The following is a 25,891-nucleotide window of genomic DNA, read 5'->3' on the forward strand; positions in this document are numbered from 1 at the left end:
TGTTGCCATAAGCTGCCATCCTGGTGCTGAGTCTCTCAGCAACACCTGGACCCAAGATGATGAGGATCCCACTGCTGCTGGGTCCTAAAACCTGACATTCTGGCGGGGCGGGGGGGGGGGGGGGCGGTTTACTTGGGTTCAAGTTTATGAGCTCTGCTCCCTAGAATCTCCCAAGGAGTAGCCTGTTTGGTCTCCCATTGACCTTATCTCTGGGAATTCTTATTTCATTTTCTGAAGAGCTGTCAGCGCTCTAAGAGGTTAGCTCATCTCTGGTGTGTTGGAGGCTGTGCTGGGGAAAGGAGAGATGAGATGTACTGCACCTTCTAGTCCCCACCAGTAATTTGCAGACTGGGGTGATCTCTACTTGTCCAAGGAAAGATGACTAATAGAAATTATTCCAGAGGTTTAAACCTTTTACAACTGTGCTTAAAATATTCCCAGTGATAGTAGCTGTAAAAGTGGAAAAAATAGAGACTAGCAGGATGGAGGGAAAGGCACTTGTTTAAATTTGCATGAGGAATTAGGAAAGCTGGGACCAATAATTTGCAAATCACACTTGACATTTCTTTTTAAGATGCAAGACACTCCACCTCCTCCCCACCTGGCCCCCACCCCCACCCTCATCATTGTTTGCCCTCAATTGGGAAGCACAGTGGCTTTTCTGTGAGAAAAAGATTAATGTCAGGACTAACTGCAGACAGTTCTCTCCTCTGCTTTCCTTTTTCCCTGGCCTTCCCTCCCCCCGACCCCCAGCCCCACTGTTTTGGTTCAAGACCCCCTGCTGTCATTCTGATAACAAGCCTGCTCCCTTGCTTTCCTTCTGCACTGCTGTGGAAAGGGGCTTGTGTGGGAGGCTCTGGGAGCAGCCACTCTGGGAGAGGTTGCTTCCTGGAGCTGAGTCCCCGTGGGCTCGTCTGTGTTGGCTCCAGTAACCCAAAGCCCTGGCTCTGAGGAAGCCACAGGTGAGAGGACATGGGTCTCCTGAGCCCTAGCCCAAGTGAGAGCCGCAGGGCCCTGAAGGGTCAGGACTGGAGACCGAGCCAGGGGAGTGTCCCACCTCAGGCCATCCCCTTGGCCCTGGTTTGGGGCTTGTTCTTGTGTTGTGGGTACCCATGAAGGCAAGTCCACGGTCCCGGGTTCACTGCTCACAAATGGGAGCAGGAGGGCCCAGCCGGCTGCCTCCAACAGGGGTGGAGCTCAAGTCCCACAGCATGCTTCTTGTCTTCTAATTGCTTGCAGCGTCTACTTTCTTGGTTTAAGAGCCTTTTTTTAGGATGCTCCAGGGTACTCTGCTGACCCTAGAGTGGTGATCTGTTCTCTCTCTGAGTGGAAGAAATGTGAAGACAGGCTGCTGGGAAATCGATAGCCTGCGCCCCACCCGGTGGCCTCAGGCCTCTGCACCAACCTGTCCTCATCCATTTCAGGAAATCAGTCTCTCTGTTAGAACAAAGCACCTTCACTAATCCCTAAAGAGCCTCCTGTCCTTGCTGCCCAGACCTCATCTGGCCTTTGCATTCACTTTGCTCTGGGTCAGAGGAGAAAAAAGAAAATACTGCCAGCACTCCAGGATGACCTTTTCTGCCCTGACTCTAGGACAGGTGAGGACAGCCTATCTCCAGAAGCTTCTGCAGAAAGATGTGTGTACAGGTATAATCCAGAAGGAAGGTCACCTGTGTGTTTCTGTAGGAACGAGCTAGGACATTTGCTGAGTTGACCCCAAATGGGTGTAGCTTAGCTGGGAACTTGAGCAGTTTGGCTAATGGTGAAATCAGGGCTTCTAGAATGTATTGCTTCAGCAGCCTTTGTTTTGTTGTTTTTTCTTTTCTGGGGCCTCACTTCTTGGGCATCTTACCCTTGGAACACTGAGAAATACTGGCTCTCCCTTAAAGAGGAAGCAACCTGTCTCTAAGGAGCGAGCAGATATGGAACATTAGTGAACTTGGCTGCACGAAGGCCATGGACCCTTCTTGGGCCCTGAATGCCAGTCTCTGTATTGTTTGGAACGTGCCTCGAGGACAGGGCTGCCCTCTGCTCTGAGCTCTGAAAATATCCTCACTTAGGCCCCTTAAGAGAGAGGTTGGAGAGTGGGGCTCAGTTCCCTTATGGTCTCATGCTAGGGCTGGACTATCTCCGAAAGGATAACTAACTGCCTTTCACCAATTCAGGCTTTTCCCTGGAGACCCTCATGTGAGGTGGTCACAGGACAGGCACTGAGCCATTTCCACCAAGCCGAGCCGTGGCATTCCCTCCACCCCATCTGAGTCCAGTCCTCTCAGGTCCCCAGACTGCTGTAGGGCTGGCTGCACCTGTTCCTCAGCCTGCCCCCAGCGCCTTCGCTCCCCCAGCTCGGCTGGCTTGGCCACGCCACGCGGACCCTGCTGTGCGTGGGCGGCCAGCGGGTTCCTGCGCCTCGCGCTGGGGCATGCTCGCTGCTGACTGGCCCCCGTGGCTTTGCGGCAGCTCTGTGCACTGAGAGATTGTATCCCCTCAGTTGGCAGGCAGAGCTCCGCCCCCGCCTCGCCTGCCGCGAGCGCCGCCGGCTTGGCCGGGCAAGGTACGTGGCATGAGTCCTCCCCGACCGCCTGCCTCGGCTCCCTGCCACCCCACCAGGAGGGCCAGCATGCCAGGCCCACTCACCAGGGAGGCGAGTCCCATGCTTGCGGGCTGAGATGGGCATGCCGGACGGACCACCTAACTTGGCATCTGCGAGCGCATTGATGTTACGGAGCCCCTAACCAGCCATGCATGCTGGGCGCTTGCCAACTCTCAGGAGGCAATAGCCTGGGGACATGGAGCTGGGCAGCAGGAGGCTTTCCTCCAGATGGCCTGAGAGCTCGGCCTCCCTGTGGCTGCGGCTAGAGGTAGGCCCAGCCACATCCCTGGGCGTGCTAGGATTCGGCTTCAACAGCACTGTTGGAGACCCCACCGAGGAAGCCACGCCCCTCAAAACTGTGAAGTCTGTCATTTCAGGCCTTTGGTCTGACAGGCTATAGAGTGCAGAAGCTGTGGAGACAGCGTCCCTGGGTTTGGATCCTGGCCCTGCCACACCCTGACCGAGCCACATCAGCTCTCCCAGCCTTGGTTTGCTCATCTCTCCAGTGGGGCTAATAAAATATCATGGTGATGATTACAGGCTCTACCTGGCCTGTACAAGAGAGCTTGTAAAAAATCCCGATGCTGCACTCCACCCTAGACAAATAAAATAGGAATCCCCCAGCATGGGATAGGCATAGCATTTTTTTTTTTAAGTTCCCCAAGTGATTCTGATGGGCAGTTGGAGTTGAGAACTCTGATGTATGTAAAGCACTTAACACAAGTGGTGGTCAGGCATAGTAGTAAATACATTAAAAACATAACTTTCCAATCATCCTAGCATGACTGGAAGTAGGGATGGCCAAAGGCCATTTTGGGGGATCAGAATTCTTGTGACGGAACCACCCCTATTCACACTGTAGGGAGATGGGACCCAGCTTGGGTCTGAATGCCCACCTAAAGGCAAGAGTGGCAGCAGCAGTAGTAACAGCAGTTAGCACTGAGTACTTGCTGTGTGCCAAGCACTCTGCTTAGTGCTTTTCATGCATGATTCCACTGGGCCCCCATCATTGTCCTATGGCCCAGGCCCTGTTTTATCCCATTTTGTAGATTAAAAAACAAAACAAAACAGGCTTAGAGAGGTTAAGTAACTCACTCAAGGTCACACAGCCAGCAAGTGGTAGAACTAAGATGCAAACCCAGTGAGGTCCAGTGGATCAGACAGTTGGGCTGATTCCATGTCCTTGTGCCTCCCAGACCTTCCCCTCTACTTTCTGCTACCAGCCTCCCCGCACAGAGCTCATCAGCCTTGAGCATCAGTCACCCTGTGCTGGCTAGAATCTGTTTAATACCTTGTTATTCTGCCCAGTCCTTCTGCTCTGTGGGTTCAGAGAGTGGACTCTGAGGAAAGGGTGGCAGACAGGACCCAGAAAACCTGGTGAGGACCTGCCCAGTCAAGGCTTCATCCCCTGGCAAAACCCTCCTGTAGGTGGTCCTGGTCTGTGTGTCTGTGTCTGTCTGTCCTCACGTATGGTCTCTTTCGTGAACTGTGACACTCTTGTTTCTTGAGAACACTCAGGAGATGTCTTGCATCCTTCCAGCTTGTCCATCCTGAGAATCTCCATGGCATCTAGGGATGGAGCCCCCACCTTTCACCCTGGTGCTCTGCTTCCAGGCCTGGGTGGAAGCTGTCAGGGGCAGGGCTCCCAATGGCCCAGGCAGCTCCAGCACTGAATGTGGTTTCTTCTTCTAAGCACAGTGTGTCCCTGTTTCTGCCGAGCCCTCGTCCATGGCAGAGGAGATCCTTGGGTGCTAACCCGAGGGTCTGATGCTGCTTGAGATGTCCTTCATGCTTTGGGGCTACCAGGCAGGGCATTGCTTTCAGGGGTCTCAGGAGACTCTTTGGTCCCCTTTTCAGACACAGCAATCTCCTGTGGATCCAGCTGCCAGACGTCAGGTTGAAGAAAGGGTACAATGCTAGAGACTTGATTTTCCTCTTTGTTTTCACAGCTGCCAAAAGCCTATTGAACAAGAAGTCAGACGGCGGCGTCAAGGTAGGTGTCTCCACCCTTTTAGCCTAAGACTGGCTCCTCTCCTATCGTCACTTGTGGGAATTATTGGTACCTCATTCCCTCTTTCCCTGGGAACCTTCCTGTCCTTGCTTTTCTGCTTTAAACCAGAAACCTTTGTGTTCAGAAGAGCAGGTTCCACTGGCCTTGAGAGGGCAGAAGGGAGATGTGTTTCTCCTGACCCTAGCTGGTTGGAAAGACTCAGGGGGAGTGATCCAAATTACAGTTTACCAGAGCTGAATCTTGAGCTTAACTCAGCAGGTGCCTCATTCCCAGGCCTGACTCTCTGGGTTTTTTAGTCATTTGGTTAATTTTTTTTCTTTTTAAAGTACGAACCATTTTTATCTAATGAAAGTAAAGTTTGTCTGGTTGACTCATGATCCTTGTGGTCTTTACTTATCTACAAGCACTTCCAGAGCCCAGCTCAGGTACCACTAAGTGAAAGTGTCTTAAACTTTCTCGAGGCATAGGCCCCTCAGAAACAGGTCAGGGACATGGTGTATCGCAGCCCGTTCCCATTTGGTAAGGGAACTTCGTGGGATCAGGGAAAGAGGAGGGAACAGGAGCCTGCGGGGACCGGCAGGAAACCCTAGTGCAAGTGGTGGCCTGGCCAAGACAGGGGAGGGTGGCTGGGCGTCCTCACTGGTCCCAGGGTGTTCTGTAGATGCTTTGGGGACAGAAAGCATCCTGGGGCGAGAGCTTTGGGTAGGAGTTTGTACTATTGAAGCCTACCAATTTATGCCATGGTGAAGAATTTCAAACTGAAATTACCCAAACCTTTAAATTCCAGCAAAAGTTTAAATTAGATCTTTTCCCAGGATCTTATGTCCCCAGCTGAGGTATACATGCGTGGCCCATTTCCTTCTCCCTACTCTTTCCTCTCTCTCTCAGTCTCTGCATACCTGCCTCTGTGTACTTCTGCTCCAAGGAGGGGAGCTTAGGCTCTGCACACACCTGTTGACATGGAGCTGGGATTGACCAGCACCCCCCACCTCTCCAAGTTACAGGGCCGGGAGCTAGATGAGTGGAGCCAAGGCAGGAAACGTGATAGGTTTAGTTGCAGAAAGATTTTGCATATTTTTATTTGGGAAGAACCTATAATAATCAACCTTACAAAGTATTTAATAGGTGTCCATCCGGCCCAGTGCTGCACTTGGTTCTAGAGGCACACAAGAGGTATAAGAGGTGATGCTTTAGGAAGAGGCGATACTTTCATTTAGCTTTAGGAAGTTACGAAGTTAATTAAAGAGGAAAATGGACACGCCTGGAATCAGCTGAGCACTGATTCCACTTCATCTCACGAAGGCTGGAACCTACGTGAGATGATTTGGTTCAAGAAGCTTCTGGGGAAAAGCTTATTAGACAAAGCTTAAGGATGTGGGAAGATTGGAACCAAGTCAGTAGTTGCCTCTGGGAATGGGACTGGAGGTGAGAACAGGATAGGGAAATATACTTTTTGTTTTTTACATCGAACACATGTGTTTTCTTGAAAATGAGAGTGTAATTTATAACGTAAGAACAACAAAAAGTATTTTTATGGTTCTATTATCCATATTGACGTTTTCTGCCAACTGGAACATGGGCCGTGTGGTAGAGGGAGGTCAAAAATACAGCTGCATTGGCCCTCTGGGCAGAGGAATGGGAGGTTTGTGTGTTAGACCGTGGGCAACGCTAAAGGCCACTGAGCAGGGAAGCTATGGTGAGAGTGGTGTTTTTGAAAGGTCAAATAGAAAAACATAGAAACTGGACGTGGTGGTACCATTTAGGACTTGTTACAGTCTGGGTGCAGGGCAAAGAAAAGGTGATTATAAATAGAAAGCATTAATATTCAAAATACCCACCACAAGAGCATAAGTGCCAACCAATCAGAACAGATGTTGCCTGTAATTAGTTTAGCTGTACCCATGAATGCTAGGCTCTGATTAGATATTAGCTCTGATTAGTCTACGGCCATACCACCCTGAACGCGCCGATCTCGTCAGATATTAGCTCTGATTAGAGGTGTGTCACAGGAAGGGGGATTTAAAAAGGATCCATCAATGATAATATCAGAGTTCTTGAATGTTGAAAGAACTGGTGGCGCCTCTGCTAGAACTGGGAGTAGTTGCGAAGGAATGCCCGGCTTGGAGCGGGGAAGAGTTTTGTTTGACCAAACCGTGATTGAGAGACAGGTGGAGATCTGGGTGGAGAGGTCTTGAAAGGTGCTGGGAGGTACCTGGTGCAGCCCAGGGAGGAGGTCAGTAGTGGAGGGGCAAATGGGGACTTGCATGAGTGAATCACACGAGTCCACTTACTCAGCCAATTCTGTGCCTCAGGAGGTGGGAAGGCAACGACATAGTCCACCCTTGAAATGTTCACAGTGGGAGAGAGACGGGGAAGCTGCCAGTTCCGGTGTGTTCTGGTAAGGCCTGTGAGCAGGCGAGCATAGGGCAGGTGCTGGGGTGCAGAGAAGCAAGCATTGGAGTCAGAACAGGAAATTTTCCTGAAGAAGGTGGCCCATGAGCTGAATTTGAAGGATTATGGATTTTGCCAGCTTAAGGAGGAAAGAGGAAGAGGAAGACTATTCCAGACAGAAGAATGCATATGTGAAGATACACAAGTTTGACCAGCATAGTGATTCTGGGAACTTGAGTACCTTCGGTATGGCTGAAGCAAAGAGTGGTTGCACACAGTAGGACCTGGAATAAAGCAGTGACAACTGAGATGGTGGCGAGAGGATGAATAAAAGAACCTTTAAGGAACACCTTTCTAGCAGAACTTTCTAGATGCTGGCCCCAAGGGTGGCTGTCAGGTGCAGCCATGTAAGGTTAGCCTAAGGAGCTAATTACAAAGACACAGATTCCAGGGTCTAACCTAGAACTCAGATTCAGGAAGCCCTGGTTGAGAGGTAGAATCTGAATTTTAATAATATTCCCCTTTCCCTATGAATCCAAAGCACATGAAGGATTAAGGGTTTGATAATGGCAAAATTTTGAGGTTATCTGTTATTAAGGATCTAGAAAAGAAGAGCAATCAAAAAAGGAAATGCAGAAGAACAAAGAGGTAGGGGAAGAACAGAGATATGCAGCAACGTTGGCCCTTCCAGAAACACAGAAGGATTGAGGGCTGGGTGAACAGAATCATTGAACTGCTTTAAATGAAAACATATGTAGGAAACCCAGCCCAGTGTCTGATCTGATGAGAACAGCTCAGTAAATGAGTTTTATTCTTGAGAAAAGACTTGGGATATAGTGGTGGGACCAGAGGCTAAGATGCAGGTGTTTAAGAATATAATGACCAGCCAAAATAAAAGACCAGTGACAGTTTGGGAAAAATTATCACAGCAGGCTGGTTGGAGGAGTTAATAATTATTTTTATACGAAAGAGCTTTTGTAATAAGAATCCCCCCTAAAGCCCAGCTCAACGATGAACTAACAGCCTGAAAAAGAGAAAGGAGAACTGGTTCACCAGTGTGGACGTTCAGCCTCACTAGTATGGGGGAGATAAAAGTGGAAACGAAGTGCCGTTTTTAACTCTTAAGTTAATGGTAAATCAGAATGACCTTTTGTAAAACAGCCTGTGTGTTAAAAACCACAAAAGTGTTCCTACCTTTTTTACCCTTTAATTCTACTTCTGGGAATTTATCCTAAAGAAATAACTCAAAATGTGGAAACACTGAAAGCAGAAAGATTTTCAACATGACATTATTTATAATTGTGAAAAGGTTGGAGATGATCTCAAAAGCCAGTTAGATAATGACTAAACAATAATAGGAAATTCTTTTTTTCTTTTTTCCTTTTACTTACTTATTTATTTATTTATTTATTTATTTATTTATTTATTTTTAGAGAGGGAAGGGAGGGGGAGAGAGAGAAAGAGAGAAATATCAGTGTGTGGTTGCTAGGGGTCATGGCCCACAACCCAGGCATGTACCCTGACTGGGAATCGAACCTGCAACACTTTGGTTCACAGCCCGCGCTCAGTCCACTGAGCTATGCCAGCCAGGGCAATAATAGGAAATTCTTAATAGGCAATTACAAAGTTATTAATTGCCATGACCATATAATGGCAGAAATTTTTATATTAAATGGGATATAAAGCAGTATGTACTCTACTATCTACATTTTTAAAAAGATTTTATTTTTTGTATTTTTAGAGAGGGGAAGGGAGGGAGATAGAGAGAGAAACATCAACATGTGGTTGCCTCCTGGGCTCCTCGTACTGGGAACCTGGCCCACAACCCAGGCATGTGCCCCTGACTGGGAATCAAACCAGTGACCCATTGGCTCATAAGCCAGCACTCAATCCATTGACCCCCACCAGCCAGGGTTAAATTTTGTTTTAAAAAACAATATGTTTGTAGATTATATTCAGTATATAATATGCAGATAAATGAACTGGAAGGAAACCCACTGAAGTGTTAATAATAACTTCACTGGGTGATGGGAATTTGGGAAACTTTTATACATTTTTCTGTATTTTATACATTTTTCAGTGCATTGCTTTGATAATCAGACAGTGTATTATTTTGGTAATCATAGTGAAAATCAAAATACTATTTATTTTAAAAGTAAAGCAGTGGCCAAGTGCCCAGTTGGTTGGAGCGTTATTCCAACACACCAAAGTTGTGGGTTCAGTCCTCTGTCAGGGCACATACAAGGAACAACCAGTGAATGTGTAAATAAGTGGAACAACAGATAAATGCTTCTCTCCCTCTCTCCCTCCTTCCCCCTCCCTCTCCTGCTTCCCCACCCCTAAAAATCAGTAAATAAAATATATTTTAAAAGTAAAGCATAGCACTGGCTGGTGTAGCTCAGTGGATTGAGCATGGGCCTGTGAACAAAGGGTTGTTAGGTCGGTTCCCAGTCAGGGCAAATGCCTGAGGGTTGCAGGCCAGGTCCTCAGTTGGGGTGGGGGGCACTCAAGAAGCAACCACACATTGATGTTTCTCTCCCTCTCTTTCTCCCTCCCTTCCCCTTTCTCTAAAAATAAATAAAATCTTTTACTAAAAAGCCAAAAAAAGTAAAGTATAAACTTGTGTATAGCTTATAGTGATATATATTTTTTTATTTTTAAAGATTTTATTTACTTATTTTTAGAGAGGGGAAGGGAGAGAGACAGACAGACAGGCAGACAGAGAGACAGACATCAATGTGTGGTTGCCTCTTGTATGCCCCCCACCAGGGACTTGGCCTGCAACCCAGGCATGTGGGAAGAGAACCACAGACCCTTCAGTTTGCAGACTGGCACTCAATCTACTGAGCCACACCAGCCAGAGCATGATGTTTTTAAACTGTATAAGGAAAAAGACTGGCAAGGGTGATAGGATTATGGGTGGGGTTTTTCCCCCTCTTTTCTGTTTTCCAAATTGCTTGTAATGTGGCTGTAGTACTTCTATAATCCGGAACAAATATATGGCATTTAACGACGTGGTTAGACAAAATCAAGATGTGAGGGTTCAACTTTTCTGGGCCCTTCTGAAAGTCGAGGCGATAACCTAAGTTATGAGGGAGGCCTGTGAAGTTGCTCGGATCCTGAGCTTTCAGTGTCTTGGACCTCTCTTCTTTACTCCATCTTCCTTTCCAAACTCCTCCTTCCCCAGTTCCTGCTGCCTAAGGTCCACGAATCGTTTTCCCTCTCACAGTCCAGAAGCTTTCACAAGATGCTCAAGTATCAGCATCGATTTGAGCAGCAAGTCTACTTTGTGGTCTTGAACTTGGAGACTTCAAGTTCTAGTTAGGTTTCTTTGGAGGTGGGTGTCAATGACCCAGGGTCTATGGAAGAGTAAGAGCCACTTGTTAGGACAAGACTTGAGGGGTTTAAGTATGGAAAGGAGGCTTGAACCCTTCCCTGGTTTAAAATTTTAGATTAATATTTAATTTCTAAATATACTTTAGAAATGATCTGGTATTCAAACAGTGCTGCAGTGTGCTGGTTGAGGAGGAGCACTGCTGCACATGGCTGAGGGCAAAACCTTGGAAGGCTAGAGAGAGGAATTGAAAGAATTCTGCTCACCTAGTAGAAACTAACCCTTGAGTAGAAAAGGATTACCTCAGGTTTTCTTGGAGGACCGTTTAGGAAAAAGACAGCCAGTTAGGAGAAACTTGGGAACTAGTCCTCATTGAGTGAAGCAGACAGCTGAAAGTGCTCTCCCTAAGGCAAGGTCTGGGTAAAAGCAACCTGCTATCACCTTTGAGGACAAGTCCTTGAAAATCAGGGGAACTGAGACTGGGCCTGGCCTGTGCTCCTGCAGAGTTTCACTGATCTGATTCTGGACAGGTTAGAAACCTGTGCTCTGCTTTTGCCTGGGGGGAAACCAGTCAGCAACCCCCCCTCCCCACCTTCAGCTCAGTTTGTTGATTGTATGCTAACTCTAAGGTATTCCGCTAGGCACCACAGAGATTACAAAGATAAGTAAGATATGGACCACCTTCCTTCAAAGTATTAACATTTTAGTTGGATAAAGGGAAGGGATAAGTTTGAATGTAAGGCAATTCCTTCTTTTTGAGGGATGATTTTGAAAGTCAAGTCTTATACCAGTACTTGGGCATATATGAAAGACTAGTGCAAAAGAGTCCTAATTGTATTTAGTATTTAGGCTTTAAAAAATTAGATCTAATTGTAAATTGTGGACCATTCTTTTAAATATTTGTAGTCCCCTTCTTTTTTTGAATATAATACATTCCCAAAAATGTCTTCTAAAGTAGAGTGTCATGATCTCCAGTGTAGCTGAAGGGCTTTCTAGTCTTAAAGCTTTCGGCTTGGAGGAGGTGATAATGCAACTTTTCTTCGGTCGTCCCGAATCCGGGTTCATCTGACACCAGCTGCCTCCACCATGTCCCCGAAGTTCTCCCCCAGTGAGATCAAAGCTCCATACCTGAGGTGCGCTGGTGGGGAAGGCAGTGCCACAGGGCCTGTCTCCACAAAAGGTTAGCGATGATGATTGGAAGGATCTGACAATGACAGTGAACCGACTGTTCAGAACAGACAGGCCCAGATGGAGGCTGTGCCTTCTGCCACTGCCCTCACATCAAAGCCCTCTGACCAGGAGACAGAAAGAAGCAAAAAACATTAAGCACAGTGGAACTATCCCTTTTGATGAGACTGCTAACATTGCTCGACACGTGCAGCACCAGTCCTTAGCTGGAGAACTCTCTGGAACCATTAAAGAGATCCTGGGGACCGCCCAGTCTGTGGGCTGCAGTGTTGGTGGCCACCACCTTCATGGCATCATGGATGACAGTCCCCAGTGGTGCAGGGGGATACACGGCTGGTGAGGAACTACAGAGGAAAATGTTTCAGTCACAGACAATTTGACGGCAACAAACAAAGTGGCAGCCTCTTAAGGCAGGGGCAGTTATCTGACATGTTAACTGTGCCTGGAATGGCCCTTCTTAAGTCCTGTTTAGATATTGTTAAATGAATATGCAATAGTCACACAGCAGACAGGCATGGTCCAAGGGGACTTCTGTCTCCCAGCAAGCTAATTATAAAATTCTTAATTACCTTTCACCTTTCAGACACAGTCTTCTGAGATGTACTTTCAGTGTTCCTTGTGGTCTTTATTTTTATGCTCTTTTTTCCCACCTGAACATAAAATCTACGAGCATCTGGTTCAAGCTGAGGAATCCCTGCTCCCAGCACCCCCGTGGCTGAGATCTCTGTGTCTCCGAGATCGCTGTGCTTTAGTCGCCGGCACTGCTGTGTTTCCTTTTCCCACTAATTGCAAAATGCAGTAAAACATGGAAATCTTACAAATGAGGGTGGCCACACTGGTAAGGAAAGAGATGCCAGAATTTGCCTGTCATGTGTTTTTCAAAAGCTCAACATCTTTATCCAAAAAGCAGTTTAGTGGGGCAGCAAAAAAAATTGAGGTTCAGAAGTCAAATGTTATTAATCTAAGAATGGCCTACAGTATCTCTTACTAATTTGCCTGGTAGCTGCTCACCCAATTTTCAGGCAGGCTTAGCAATGAGAGCAAATAATTGACTTTATAGGTGCACTAGCTTTATAAGCCCCAAACTAGTAAATTTACAGCAAATGTTACCTACCCTCACAGACTTGTGACTTAATCTCTTCAAGAAGTGTTCTCTGAGCAAGGCTGAGACATGTCAGGATGTACTAATCTGTGTTCTCCCGGGGTCTGGAGGCCCTTGTGTGTCTGGCGGTCTAGGTGCTGTTTTAACTCTCTGGGTGCTGGACTCCAGGTCTCTTTCCACTCTTTTCTCCTGAAGCAGAGCCTACGCTGGTACACTAACCTGCAGCGTCTCTGTGCTTCTCTTCTTACCTCCTGTTCTCTTTCCCTTTTGCTATGGTGTGTCCAGAAAAGGAAGTCGAGTTCCAGCGTGCACCTGATGGTGAGCCTTGCCTGCCCACCCATCCGCCCATTCCATGCTGCCTGTGCCCGTCTGCCGGCCACGCAAACCCATTCTGCCATGTGCGTGTGCTTCACTCATCCTCACTGCATGTCTGTGCTGTGTGGGCAGGCGTGGCTGTCCTGCCAGGCGGGGCCATTGCCCAAGGTCTCCTGGTGGCCTAAAAAGTGGTCATTGGAATGTGTGGTACGGCACCCCTGCTGCAGAGCTTGGACTCCTCCAGCAGCCCAGGGCAGGGAGTGAAGCTGGCAGGGACTTGGGCCAGGTGACATGCACAGGGAGAGACCCTCACTCACGGCTGCTCAGGAGGAGAGGCCCTGCTCCCCGGGCACAAACAGCCACTTTCTACAGACTGGCAGCCAGTGGGCATCTGTGTGGTGGGCAGAAGAGCTGGTTGGAGGCTCATGGCTCTGGACCTTGCTCTCCTGGCCTTTTTCCCTGTGCAAGTGCCCGATAGCGGTGCCCAGTGTTTCTCCGTCCCACTCGGCCCTCAGGGGAGACAGCTGAAAGACAGCAGGGGACGGTCTTCTTTCTCATGGGACACAGGGCACCGAGAGGAAAAGAACAGCCGGAATCATTACAAAACTGACCATTAAAACCAGAGGTGGGGCAACCTGGGTGACATCTCAGCCCTCTACAGATATGGCAGGTTTTACAGACACTGTGGGGTCCTTGCACCATGTCAGGGTCTTTGTCTCAGCTGGGCTTGGTGGGCAAGACAGCCTGCTGCAGTTAGCCCCACATGGGTCAGTGTCAACAGCTGAGCTGGGAGGGCTTTGCTCCTTCCTGGTGGGAATGGAAGAGAGCAGAGCTCATGTGAGTTTAGATGCATGCCCTGACTACTGCTGGAACCCCTCTTCTCCAGTCTGCAGGGTTTAGGGGAGTCTTACAGAACTCGGTTTCTGGTTTCCAGTTCCATGCCTAGCCCCAGGTTTGGAGATGTTTCAGCAAACTAAGGGTGGGTGGCTTCAGGTGTGGTCCAAGGGGCTGTAAAAGAGGCCTGCAGGCTAGAAGAAAAAAACAGTCTGGATATCTTCCTGTGTGTATGTCCTCAGTTGCGTCCTGCACAGTCGGTAGCCACGCATTTGTCTTTGTGACTGTTGAAGAACTCGTAGGCATCAGGCTGCTTCTTGGTGGCCACCAAGCCCCACTGGGACTCCCAGTGAGACTGAGCCCATTGGTTAGGGGATTGTACAAGACAGGGAGCATCGATACAACTCCCTGCCCTGGAGATCGACCTCCTTCCTTCCTTGCCATTTTCCCCTATCCTCCCTTGCTGTGCGACTCGGTGTAACATTTTGAGAGACAACGAGACATTCTGGTGGCCTCTGCTATTGCAGTGTTGTCCTGAACATCAGCGTCCTCTTCCCTGGGGGCTAGGTTCTGGGACTGCAGCCACAGCCCCACCTGGATTCACCTGCCCCTCCTTGGAGCTCTGCCCTTGCTACCAGCTGATCACATCCAAGAATCATCAGGCAGGAAGGTCAACAGCATGGTCCCATCTCTGCTTCCTGGCATCAGTAGATGCATTTTGTAACCAAAGCCAAATTCCACCCCTTTCCTCTCTGGATACCATCTCCCAGGCCAGGTTTTCTGCCTCCTCTTGTTCCTATTCTTTTCAGATCAGGCTTTAAACTGGTGTTTCAAGGGAAGGAAATGCTAGGGGCAGGTTCGAAAGGCAGCAGGAGACTGTCCACAGACAGGAGACCCAGAGTTTCTGAATTTTGTTCTTCTTTCTTATAAACCGCCTTCCTTTTCCCCCTGGTAAAATGAGAAGATCCTGAATTTCTTCAGGTGAAGTATGGTTGTGTGGTGACATGGCATCTGGTATAAGCAGAGATTTCTGAAGAGATGCTTTAAAACAAGTCCTTGGGCTGGTCCCACCTTGAGGATGCTTCCAGAGCCAGGTCTCTGGACCCCTCTGTTTACTTCCCTCTCAATCATCTCTCCAACCATTGCTCCCATTCACAGAGTTATGGAGCTCACCCCAGCCCCAGCTCCTCTAGGCCAGGCCAGGGGGCAAGGGAGGTCTGGGAGTTGGACCTGAGGGGCTTTGCTGACTCTAGAGGAACTAAACCATCTGTTTTCTTGTCTCAGCCACAGAGCAACAACAAAAACAGTCTCGTAAGCCCAGCCCAAGAGCCCGCGCCCTTGCAGACGGCCATGGTACCTCCTGACTACAGCTTCTCCGCCCCTGCCCCTGGCTGCCTCCTGCTCTTTCCTGCTTCTTCTTCTTGCCCTCCCTCCTAGGGCCTCTTTGGCCCTTTTCCTTTCTCAATCTCTGTAGAGCAGGCTGCTTTGTGTTCTGCCCCATAGGCCCCTTCCCCTCTCATTGTCCCACTTGACCAAGATCTTTCCTGCATGGCAGAACTGCCGCCCCTGCTCCTTTTGCTGTTGTGGGGGAAGAGTGATCAGGGCTCCTAGCTTAACCTCCCAGCCCAGGCTGGGCCCCCAGTGGGTCTGCTGTGGGAGCTGGGAAGGTGAGTCGCTTATAAAAGAAGAGGGTAGGAGCTTTCTTGGGACCTGTACATCAGTTCTTGGAGACCTATAAAATCTGCCTCAGCCTCTCCTTTGCAAAGCCATGAACAGGAAAGGGGGCTGGGGTTCCCCACCTGTGGACGGTGCTGATCTCTGGGTGTCTGGAGAGCCCTGTACCGCCCGTGCTGACTGAGTTTTCTCTGGGAGCACTGTGTGCTCTCAGAACTCCCTCTGCCAGTGATGGCCAGCTGGAGTTAGCTGGGGGATGACCAGGAAAGAGGGCGGGGTAATTGTGCCTGCTACTCCTTCTGTTTCCCGTGCACCCTCATGCTGCCTGACATGGTGATGTTCAGGAACTCTGGGGAAGGCAGAAGGTGGGTGAAGCAGGCAGCTTTCTGGGCTTAGCTTGCTGAGGGGGCATCCTGGGTCTTTCTGGGAAACCTTAGTCCATTGTCCTGCTTCCTGCATATGCCTTGGTGAACAGTGTTGGCAGGGCCCAGCCTGTGCCCTTAGCCCCATAGCTCCTCCAGCGTCCTTGTCCCATGGGGAAAGAAAACTCAGAATTAGCAGGAATCAAGGACAGCTTCCCTGGTACCTGCTTCCATTAAGTGTCGGGCCTCTCTTTCTTACCAGCCAGTGTTGTCCCCTAAATCTGGGGCCTCCCAGCTACTTAGGACCCAGTTAGGTCAGGACATTTTGTCTCGTGAGAATGGCTGGTGGGAAGGCCTCCCCAGTGGTCATTATAGATGTCTCTGAGGATACTGGGGTAGAGGTGGGGTCCCTCAGGGAAGAGCAGTGAGTCTATCACTGAAGTCAGGAGGGTAATTTTCATCTTCTCTCCCAGGAGCCACAAACCACCGTGGTGCATAACGCTACAGACGGGATCAAGGTGAGTGGATCCTGAGCCTGTCTCCTGCTTTCTGTGTCAGCAGGAAGCCAGTGGGCTGAGCCACAGGGTCTGAGGGCCCTGCAGATAGCAGTCTACAGGCTGTACGTCAAGGCCAAGGTGTTTGCAGAAGTTAGGCTGTTTGTTACTCCATTCTTGGTGATTCTGAGCTCAGGCTCTTCAGTCAGACAGGCCTGGCTTTGAATCTCGGCCCTGGGCCATTGGGCAAGCCAGTCTGTTGCTCTGTACCTCAGTTACCTTCTCTGTAAATTGGGGATAATAGTAATAGAAGTTTCCTCCATGACTTGTGAAGTTTAAATAAGAATAAGTGTTAGCTAGAAAAGCAGAACAAGAATATAATCAGACCCTAGAGCTTTCTCCTTGGCCTCACCCTTTATGTCCTCAGTAACCTTGTCTCCTTCTTATTACCAGTAGCAAATATTTACTGAACCCCAAACCATCCATGGCTCTGGTTTACAGAAGTGACAAGACAAAATCCCTCTCCACATGTGTGGAGGAGGCAGATAATAAACCAAAAACCAAATACATAAGATAAAATCCAGTATTGTAAGTGCTGTGGAGAAAACAGCACAAATTAAAGAAAGAGAGTGAACAGTGCGTTTAATTACATGGTCAGGAGAGATCCTCCCTCAGCAGCTGATGTTTGAACTACACGATGGGAACAAGATGGCCAGGCAAACTCTGGGGCAAAGTGCCGTAGGCAGAGGGAACTGCAAGTGCAGGGGCTTGGCATGTGTACGGAATGAAGAAATAAAAGGAATCAAGCAGAACTAAGAGTAAGGGATTGTCGGGGACCAGGGTGGCAGGAGGGTGGTGATGTCGGAGAAGCAGGCAGGACGTGCTATGTCGGACTTGACAGGAGTATTCCAACAGCCACAGGAAGCTGTTGGGGGTTTTCAGCAGAGGTGTAATATAGTCTGATGGACTCTTTGAAAAACCTTTCTGGCCATGTTGTAGGCAAGAACTTCAGGGAGGAGGCAAGGGTGGAAGCTGGGAGACCAGGAGTGATTGTAGTAGTTCAGGTGACAGGTGTTAGTAGCTTGGACTCAGGTTGTAGCTGTGCATTTGAAGAGCACAGGTGAGATGGGATTTATTTTGGAGGCAGGACTGACAGATTTGACTTTAGACTGCACAGTTGATATCTGAGGGAAAGAGGAAAAAAGAATCAACCTAAAATCAAATCTAGGAGATGACTCTAGGTTTTAACCCGAATAATGGCATAGATAGTACCATTTACTGAGTTGGGGGAGACTGGGGAGGGAATTTGGGGATCTGGAGTTTTGTGAGAGTCAGGTGGAAGAGTAGAAATAGAACTTTCTATGATTCCTCCTTGTACCACCTGTAGGAGCACATGCTCTGCTCTTGTTCTGCATAGTTTCTCTGGTTTTCCAAGGGCTTGAGTACTTTAACACATGGGTTGCTTTTGTTTTGTTTTGTTTTGTTTTGGCCTACAGGGCTCCACAGAGAGCTGCAATACTACCACAGAAGATGAGGACCTCAAAGGTAGGTGCTGGGCCCTTGCTGGGGGAAGGATGCCAGCAGTGTCCCAGGTACCTTGGCTTCGGTGGAGCACCTGCCTTACCTGCCCCCAGAACTGAGATCGGTAGCTCTTTCTACCCAGAAGAGGGCCTGGTATAAAGCTACTCTCTGTGGGCCAAGTCGTGAGGCCCCTGTCTTTTGTGGCTGGGCTAGCCAAGAGGCACCTCTTCTTCATCCCCAAGTCTGGTATAGCTAACCCAGAACTGTTTCCGAGCCTGCCCAGGGTCAGGGCTCAGAGAACTGTTCCTGTTGCTGACAACGATGTGATATCCCAGAACAGGGACACCTTGAGTCCCTGCACAAGTAGCCCACAGGTGTTGTGAGTCATTAGTAGGGTGACCAGTTGTCAGTTTCCACAGGACTGAGGTGATTCCCAAGATGTGGAACTTTCTGTTTTAAAACTGGAACGGGCCTGGGCCCATTGGGGTGAGTTAATCACTCTTGTCATAAAGCCTTGGCATAAATCACGGAGTCAGAACCACACTTCGCTATGTCCCGGTGATGCTGTAAGCACCACCAGCCTAAGTTTGAGCCTGGCCAAAGTGCCAGGTGATGAGGAGGGCATGGTAGGGCATACCACTGGGAATCTCTGTCCTGCTCTTTGGTTTGGCCTCCTGGAATTATTCCCTTTGCCTTCAGAAAGGGACCTTAGGCCAGGCTTTCAGAAAAGATGGAGGAATGTTGCAGGACAGAGCTGAGAGAGCATGCCCCAAACCTTTGGGAAGCCCCCAAATGGAAAGGATAAATGTATAAGGCAGTAAAAAACTGCAGCTCGGGGCTGCTGGGATGAAGGTCAAATCAGTGCAGTGCTGGCAGAGTACCCAGCTTCTTCACTGCTGGGCTCTTGACCTTGTAGCCTAGCCCCCTAGAACATCTTCCCTGGGAGCAGGGCCCCTTGTACAGGCTGTTTGAACGCTCCTCTGAAATCCCCAAGCCCAGGTCTGTGTACTTTCCTGGGGTTCTTGGCTGGGAGGCCTCTCTTGCAGAGGTGGCGGCGTGGGATGTGGTCCAGTGTCCACAGCAGCCCGAGGCCTCGCCTTGCCCGGGCTCTGCAGTGCCACGGGCTCGGGTCCTGGTCAGCTTGCTCGCTCACCTGCCTTGTTCTGTTTGTTTTGGCTGCTCTGCCTTGCCCTGCCCTGCCCTGGCTGGCTAGCTGCCCCGCTCCGCACTGGGAATGGCAGCTCGGTGCCTGAAGGACGGAGCTCCCGGGACAGAACAGCCCCCTCTGCAGGCATGCAGCCCCAGCCTTCTCTCTGCTCCTCAGCCAGTAAGTGTGAGGGAGGCACAATCTGGCTTCCATTTCCTGGCTCGTCCTGAAGCCCCTCAAGGATTGCCCCCAGAGCTGGCAGCCCAGCCCAGCTGTCCCTTTCAGTAAGCTTTGGGAGCTCGGTGTCCGCTGGGTGGGAGAGCCAATTAGAGGCACTGAGACCAGGCCCTGAAGGCATCAACAGTGGGTGGAAGAACTTGCGTGGTGGGAAGGAGTAGAAAGTCACGGGATGTGCAGTGGGCCTTACCTCAGCACTGAACCAGGAAGAAAGGATGAGTCAGAAGTCAGGTCACAGGTGGTGGGAGCTGGGGTGATGGTGAAAATTACAATAGCTGAGAAACTGTATTGGGAAATGGAGTTTCCCAAGGCTCAGCCTGTCATATTAAGAGCATGGGGCTTGGGTGAGACAGACCTACATTTGAATCCCAGCTACACTACTTTCAAAAACATGTGAAGTAGATTAAACCTCCCAGACCTTGTTTCCTAATCTATAAAGTGGGAATAAAATGGCCACTCCCTTGTAGCGCTGTTACGAAAAATAAATGAGGTGGTAGAATGTCTTGATGTGATGCCTTGCTGGGTGAATGGTAGCTCATATTTACATTTTTAGTTGTGTCTGTGTAGAGTGTGCCTTTGTCTGTTTCTTTTCCTCCTACTATCTATCTTTTTAGAGTCTCTAAACACAATCCTTGTCACCCATAGGGCCCGTCAGTCCCTGCAGATGGGTTTGGTGGGGTTGGAAAAGGGGTGTGTGTGTGTGTGTGTGCGTGTGTGCGTGCGCGTGCGTACGCGCTCACACCTCTAGAAAGTGGGTAGAGCTCGATGATTTCCCTACCTGCTGCTTACACATCTGAAGGTGCTAATGGCTGTGGGGCCCCCTCCTGGCTGTCCCTGTGGCTGCGCCGTCCTTACTCTGAGCTCGTTGATCTTGCAGACTCTTATTCCTGCGAGGCAAGGCTTGTGGCCTGGGCCAGCCCAGGGTTCCAATCTGGGTACACTTGAGCTCAGTCCAAGCCCTCCCTTACCCTGGCAGCACCCTCTGCTAATAGTGGCACTCCCTGTGAGTGATCTGTCTGAGAGTGCAGGATGTCACCAGCAGTTCCTTGGCTTGGGATGGGTGGGAGCTCTGAGGGCACCAACCCTGCCTGCCTGTCAGTTTGTGTCTTGCCTTGGTTTTCCTGAGGGAGACATCCTGGCATGAGATCCAGTATCAGATTTAGGGCTTTTTCCAAAGCTTGTCCAGGGTAAAAGGAGCTGTCTTTCTGGTGAGAGGCTTCATTTAAAAAGAATATCTCTAGTTCTAAGATACTTTATCCCAGAAAAGCCCTGTGAAGGAGAGGAGCAAGGTGAAGAGAATTAAACATCCATCCTAGGGCTCTCTTCATTCTTTTGGAGCCTGTGTCCCTGGCTAGATTCGTCTCTCAGGCTGGCCCTTGCCCAGGGCTAGGTTCTGGACCACTGAGAGCTGGGGGATGAGGAGCATGGTAATTGAGATCTGATTGAGCCCCTTCAGGTGAGAGACATAAACAGGTGATAGAAACAGCCTTATCAGGAGATGCTTCTTAGAGAAGCTGACCCTGCTGGAGATGGGATGCACAGACTCTGGGCAGAGCATTCATGCCATGCCAGGCTCCTCAGCTGTTAAAAATAAGAGTGTTTTCTGCACCCTGGTTATTGATGGAGAGGGAGACAAAGGCCAGAGAACCATAACAAAAGTGTGGGCTTCAGGAGGAGGGGTCGTTACTTCTATGGACAACAGAGGAGGGATGGAGAAAAAGGTGGGCTCATTCTTCCTGCAAAGGACCTTAAAGACAGAAGAGGGATGTCTTTGTCAAAGAGATCACAGGGTATTCTTGAAGGACCGGGTGGGCTCTCCATTATTACTTGGGAGCTCCCCAGTTCTACACAGGTAAATTGCTGGATTTTTTCCCCCACAGTGCGAAAACAGGAGATCATTAAGATCACAGAACAACTGATTGAGGCCATCAACAATGGAGATTTTGAGGCCTACACGTGAGTAGAGACCCAATTCCGACTCAAGTTTCTCAAGGCCTTTCCCTCCTCCCCAAAAGCAACTCAGACCCTGGGGAAAAGGAAGGCTGGGCTTTGAGCACAGGGTGTGAGTTCAATACCAGGCCACTAGGCTGGGAGCCCTTCTAGGTAGATAGCTTGTGAGCGGGCCTGCCCAAGGTGTCCTGGCGGTGGGCTGAAAGGACAGGACCAAGAGGCCCATCCAGCAGACCAAGATCTTAACCACCTTGTCAGGCCTAGCCCACCGCTAACCTGCTGTAGGACAGACACCACTGATGAGGAAGACAGACAAATAATTCCCTGACAGGCTACTTTTTTTTTTTTTTCTGTAGGAAAATTTGTGATCCAGGCCTCACTTCCTTTGAGCCCGAAGCCCTTGGTAACCTTGTGGAGGGAATGGATTTCCATAAGTTTTACTTTGAGAATCGTGAGTGGGTTCGTGCTGCTGATATACTCCTGCCTGCCCCTTCACCTCCTTTGCCTCTGTCCCTGCTCACCCCTCCTCTTCCCTGTTGCCCATTTTTCTCTTATTTGACCTGCCTGCCGCACCCTGGTCTGTGTGCTTGCCTCCTTGTGCTCTGAAAATGGTCCTAAACAGCGCCTCTGAAGGCCCTGCCAGCCCCAGAACCCCACATGCCCCTTTGCTCTGCAGCTGCCTTGTGGCAGTGCTGGTTGCCACTGTCAGGGTCACTGCATTTTTTTTTAAGCCTTATCTCCTTCCAAGATGATTGGAAACCATTGAGATGAGGTTGAGATGATCTCAGCAGATAATAATGAAGCTCCGTGTCTACAGATGTCACAGCAGAGAAAATTAAAGCCAGAATAAGAATGTGCAAGCCAGCAACAGGGCACTGTTAGTGACTTGTGAAGTTGGAAGTGATGGCTAGGGTCTCCCTGAACATCGAGGGACTGGGAGGGTACACTGGGCTGTTCGTGGAAGTCCCAGGGGATAAAAAACTAAATATCCACCTCCTTTTTCTCTCCACTCTCTAAGACCCTCCCTACCCCTTATTTTTTCTTTTCCTTTCCACTTTGTCCTGGGCTTTCCCCATTATACCCTAAATTTTATTTTGTCACTGTTTTCTCTAACTAAATCTTCTCCATGTCTGAGCTGCAAATGTAAACCCTAGGCCATCTAAGTAATTCTGTTATCCAGAAGCAATTCCAGATTTTATAGAAGCTCTAGGGAAGGTTTCCTGTAGCCCCGATCTACCATTTGAATTGAACTAAGATGTGAATCTCAATAAAAGTAACACAATTCACAGTGTTTGCTGATAATGGCAATCTCTTGACTTTCCCCCAGAGGATCCTGGGAACTCTAGGAATATCCTAAGCTTGGTGCTTTGATGATTCTATTTTAACTTTGGACTTTTTTTTTAAATCACAGATCAATTTTGAATATTGTTAGTTGTTGATTTTGCTCTAGAGCCCTAATTGGGGACAAGCTAACATGTATGAAACCTAAACATCAGCCTAGCAGAGCAGAAAGATCATAAGCTTTAGTAAAATGGCCCTGAGCTCAAATGTTGTGTGATCTGGGGAAATTACTTAACCTCCTTGAGCCTGTCTCCTTGTCTTATAATGAAGAAAATAGTATCAACCAAAGAATACAGCTCATGCATGTAAGACCCCCAGCACAATGTTCGATTAAAATAGTATCTACTGTTATCATTGTTCCCCACCTTTCCCTTCCTTTTGGATAACCGAGACTAATGTGATGAGGTTTCTCAACCTCTGGAAGGTGTATGGGGGGCTTTGGAGACTCCCGGAATGGCTGCTGGGGTGAGGGGAGACTTGAAAGTGCAGGCTGGGAGGAAAATGTCGGTGCTTAGGCCTGACGGACTCCTGCCTACCCCAACCCACCCTGCCCCCTGCAGTCTTGTCCAAGAACAGCAAGCCCATTCATACCACCATCCTGAACCCACACGTCCATGTGATCGGAGAGGACGCAGCTTGCATCGCCTATATCCGCCTCACCCAGTACATCGATGGGCAGGGCCGGCCTCGAACCAGCCAGTCGGAGGAGACCCGGGTCTGGCACCGCCGGGATGGCAAGTGGCTCAATGTCCACTATCACTGCTCAGGGGCCCCTGCTGCACCGCTGCAGTGAGCTCAGCCACAGGTGCACCTGGTGGGGGTGTGGGGAGGGGCTGGGACAGGTGGGGTCAGAGGAGGAAGAGTCAGCTGAGAGTTGGCATTGGGGGAGGAGGTATGGGCCACCCTAGAGGAGCAGCAAGGGCTAAGCTGTGGTTGTAACAAGTTATGCCCTTAAATCAGACTCGGGTCTAGCTCCAGGAATCCAAATTGGGTTTCTTCCTTTCCCTAAGCCTCAGTTTTCTCAGCTGTCAAAAAGAGGGTAAAAATGGTGCCTATCTCATTACTTCTGTGAGTTAAATAAGGTACTTAATAAGTAAAGCATTTAGTAAATGCTCAGCAAATGTGAGACATTGTTATATTTAAATACTAGCTTCTCCCCCATCCTCCACCTTCCCAGGCAGAGTTGGCCATGTGTGTAGTGTGTTTAAGTTCCTGGAACTCATCTGTGTGTTTATTGTCCTCTGTTCTGTTACCATGTCTGTCCTGTTTGACAGGGGCATTAGGAGATCCCAGCTGGAGGTCGAACCTTTGCAGCCAGTGGCTCTGGAGGGCCTGAGTGACAGCGAGCGGCAGTCCTGTTCGTTCGAGGTTTAAAACAATTAAATTACAAAGCGGCAGCAGCCAATGCACGCCCCTGCATGCAGCCCTCCCACCCGCCCTTCGTGTCTGTCTCTGCTGTACTGAGGTGTTTTTTACATTTAAGGAAAAAAAAAAAGAAAAAAGATTGTTTTAAAAAAAATGGAATCCATACCATGATGCGTTTTAAAACCACCAATAGCCCTTGGGCTGGCAAGAAGGCAGGAGTTTGTGTGACGACCACCCTGGCATGAGCAGCGAGGCTCACTCACCAGCCCTGAAGAGGTGAGCTTGGCCTCTGGCCTCCATGGACTTAGGAGACCAGGCAAGAACTCTGATAAAACTTTGGGGGCCGTGATGTGATTGCAGCCCCTGAGGTGGCCTGCCTGCCCCAGGGCTAGGAATGGACTTCTTCAGAATTTACATAGGCACCTAGAATGAGGCTGATGAGAACATCGTGGCCATCAGACCTACTTGGGAGAAAAACGCAGAGCTCCCAGCCTTCTGTGGAGGAAGCTGAGAAGCTGTGGCCTCAGGACTAAGGGCCCGGATATTGCTGTACTGTTCCATTTAGCATAGAAAGGAAGAGAATTGGTGCTGCAGAAGTGTGTCCGCTACGAAGCCGATGAAAAGCCTCGTGTTAGTCTGACATGTACTCACTTACTCATCCATTTCTATAGGATGCACAATGCACGTGGGCCCTGATATTAAGGCCCAATCCCTGCAGAGGGAAAGGGGGAGGGTTTGCGCTTTGCTTTGTGTTTGTTTTCTTAAAACTTAGCAAGGAGAGAGCCAGACCCTGGTCAGGGCTCCCTTTGCTGCCTTTGGCAGTTCTGTTTCTGTGCTGATTTGGACCATCTTTGTCTTGCCTTTTCATGGTGGTGGTCCCGTGCTGACCCTCATCTGGGCCTGGGCCCTCTGCCAAGTGCCCCTGTGGGATGGGAGGAGTGAGGCAGCGGGATTGAGTTGATGGTTGTCTATGCATTCAGGCTGCCCCGATGGCTGTCTCCCTTCTTACTATTCCCTTGCTGCACGTCCATCTCTTTTCCTGTTTTTGAGATTGACCCAACTGCTTTGGCAAGAAGAGGTATCCTCTTTAAGAGGTCTCTTTACTGACCAACTGAAGTATAGACTTCCTGCTGGACAGTCTGCATGGACATCACCCCCCACACCACCACCTGCATGAACCCAAAAGAGGTATCCAGAGCCAAGACTCCTACTTACATTCATTGTCCCTCTCTATGCTCAAGGAGTTCCATTCCAGGAGGGAAAGGTCTATACTCTAAGCAGATAGCAGAGAAGATAATGGAGGAACAATTGGTCATGACCTTGGTTTCCCCAAAACAACTGCAAACTTCTCTGTGCAAATATTTGCACTATTGGGGGGGACAGGTGGGTAGACCCCAGCTGCCTGGACTACCTTCAGGAGGCAAAGCTACAGATTTTCCTTGGAGCCAGCTGAGAAGAGAGCAAACTCACAGGTGCTGGTGCTTGGATTTAGCCAGGCTCCTCCGAGCACCTCATGCATGCCCCAGCCCTGGGCCCTGGCCTTTTCCTGCCCTGCAGCCTGCAGTACCAGCACGCAGACGCCTTCACCACAGGGTTTGGTTTTGCTGGCTTGAAGACAAATGGTCTTAGAGTTCATTAAGACCCATAGCTTCATATGGCTGCTCCAGCCCCACTTCTTAGCATTCTTACTCTTCTGGGGCTACTGTCAGCATCTATAGTCAATAGACTATTTAAAAAACAACACCTTTTAAACAGGAAATGGAAGGCATTTGATGCAGAATTTTTGCATGATGACATAGAAATAATTTAAAAATAGTTAGTGTTTGTTCTGAATGTTGGTAGACCCTTAATAGCTTTGTTACAATGAAACCTTGAACTGAAGATATTTAATAAAATAACCTTTAAACCGTCCATTGTTGTTACTGCTGTTGGAGGCTTAGATTTTAGATTTTAGCAGCCTAAGTTACAAGGTTTCAGATGGAGAGATGTACCTTCCCCCACTCCCTTTGGGCCCATTTTGGGATGAAATTTC

The 25,891-nt window shown here is 49.1% G+C and overlaps 1 protein-coding gene across 18 annotated transcripts in view; it reads left to right on the forward strand.

The window, feature by feature from the left end:
- Window positions 1–25,770, forward strand: part of CAMK2G (calcium/calmodulin dependent protein kinase II gamma) — a 55,784-nt gene extending 30,014 nt beyond the window's left edge. The window contains exons 13-23 of one of the 18 annotated variants that reach the window (XM_045842280.1): window positions 2,492–2,554; window positions 4,543–4,586; window positions 12,905–12,937; window positions 15,053–15,121; window positions 16,278–16,322; window positions 17,795–17,843; window positions 19,033–19,146; window positions 21,084–21,159; window positions 21,510–21,604; window positions 23,055–23,299; window positions 23,769–25,770. In XM_045842280.1, the coding sequence (XP_045698236.1) occupies window positions 2,492–2,554; window positions 4,543–4,586; window positions 12,905–12,937; window positions 15,053–15,121; window positions 16,278–16,322; window positions 17,795–17,843; window positions 19,033–19,146; window positions 21,084–21,159; window positions 21,510–21,604; window positions 23,055–23,287 (821 nt within the window). In that variant the 3' untranslated portion in view covers window positions 23,288–23,299; window positions 23,769–25,770. Of the gene's footprint in view, window positions 1–2,491; window positions 2,555–4,542; window positions 4,587–12,904; window positions 12,938–15,052; window positions 15,122–16,277; window positions 16,323–17,794; window positions 17,844–19,032; window positions 19,147–21,083; window positions 21,160–21,509; window positions 21,605–23,054; window positions 23,300–23,768 lie in introns of those variants that run through there. The other 17 variants (XM_045842285.1, XM_045842283.1, XM_045842288.1 and 14 more) reach the window with 17 other exon arrangements.
- The last annotated feature ends 121 nt before the right edge of the window (window positions 25,771–25,891 follow it).

Source organism: Phyllostomus hastatus, unplaced genomic scaffold (assembly GCF_019186645.2).
Source record: "Phyllostomus hastatus isolate PE091 unplaced genomic scaffold, TTU_PhHast_1.1 phas_contig_38, whole genome shotgun sequence".
NCBI classification, from domain to species: Eukaryota; Metazoa; Chordata; class Mammalia; order Chiroptera; family Phyllostomidae; genus Phyllostomus; species Phyllostomus hastatus.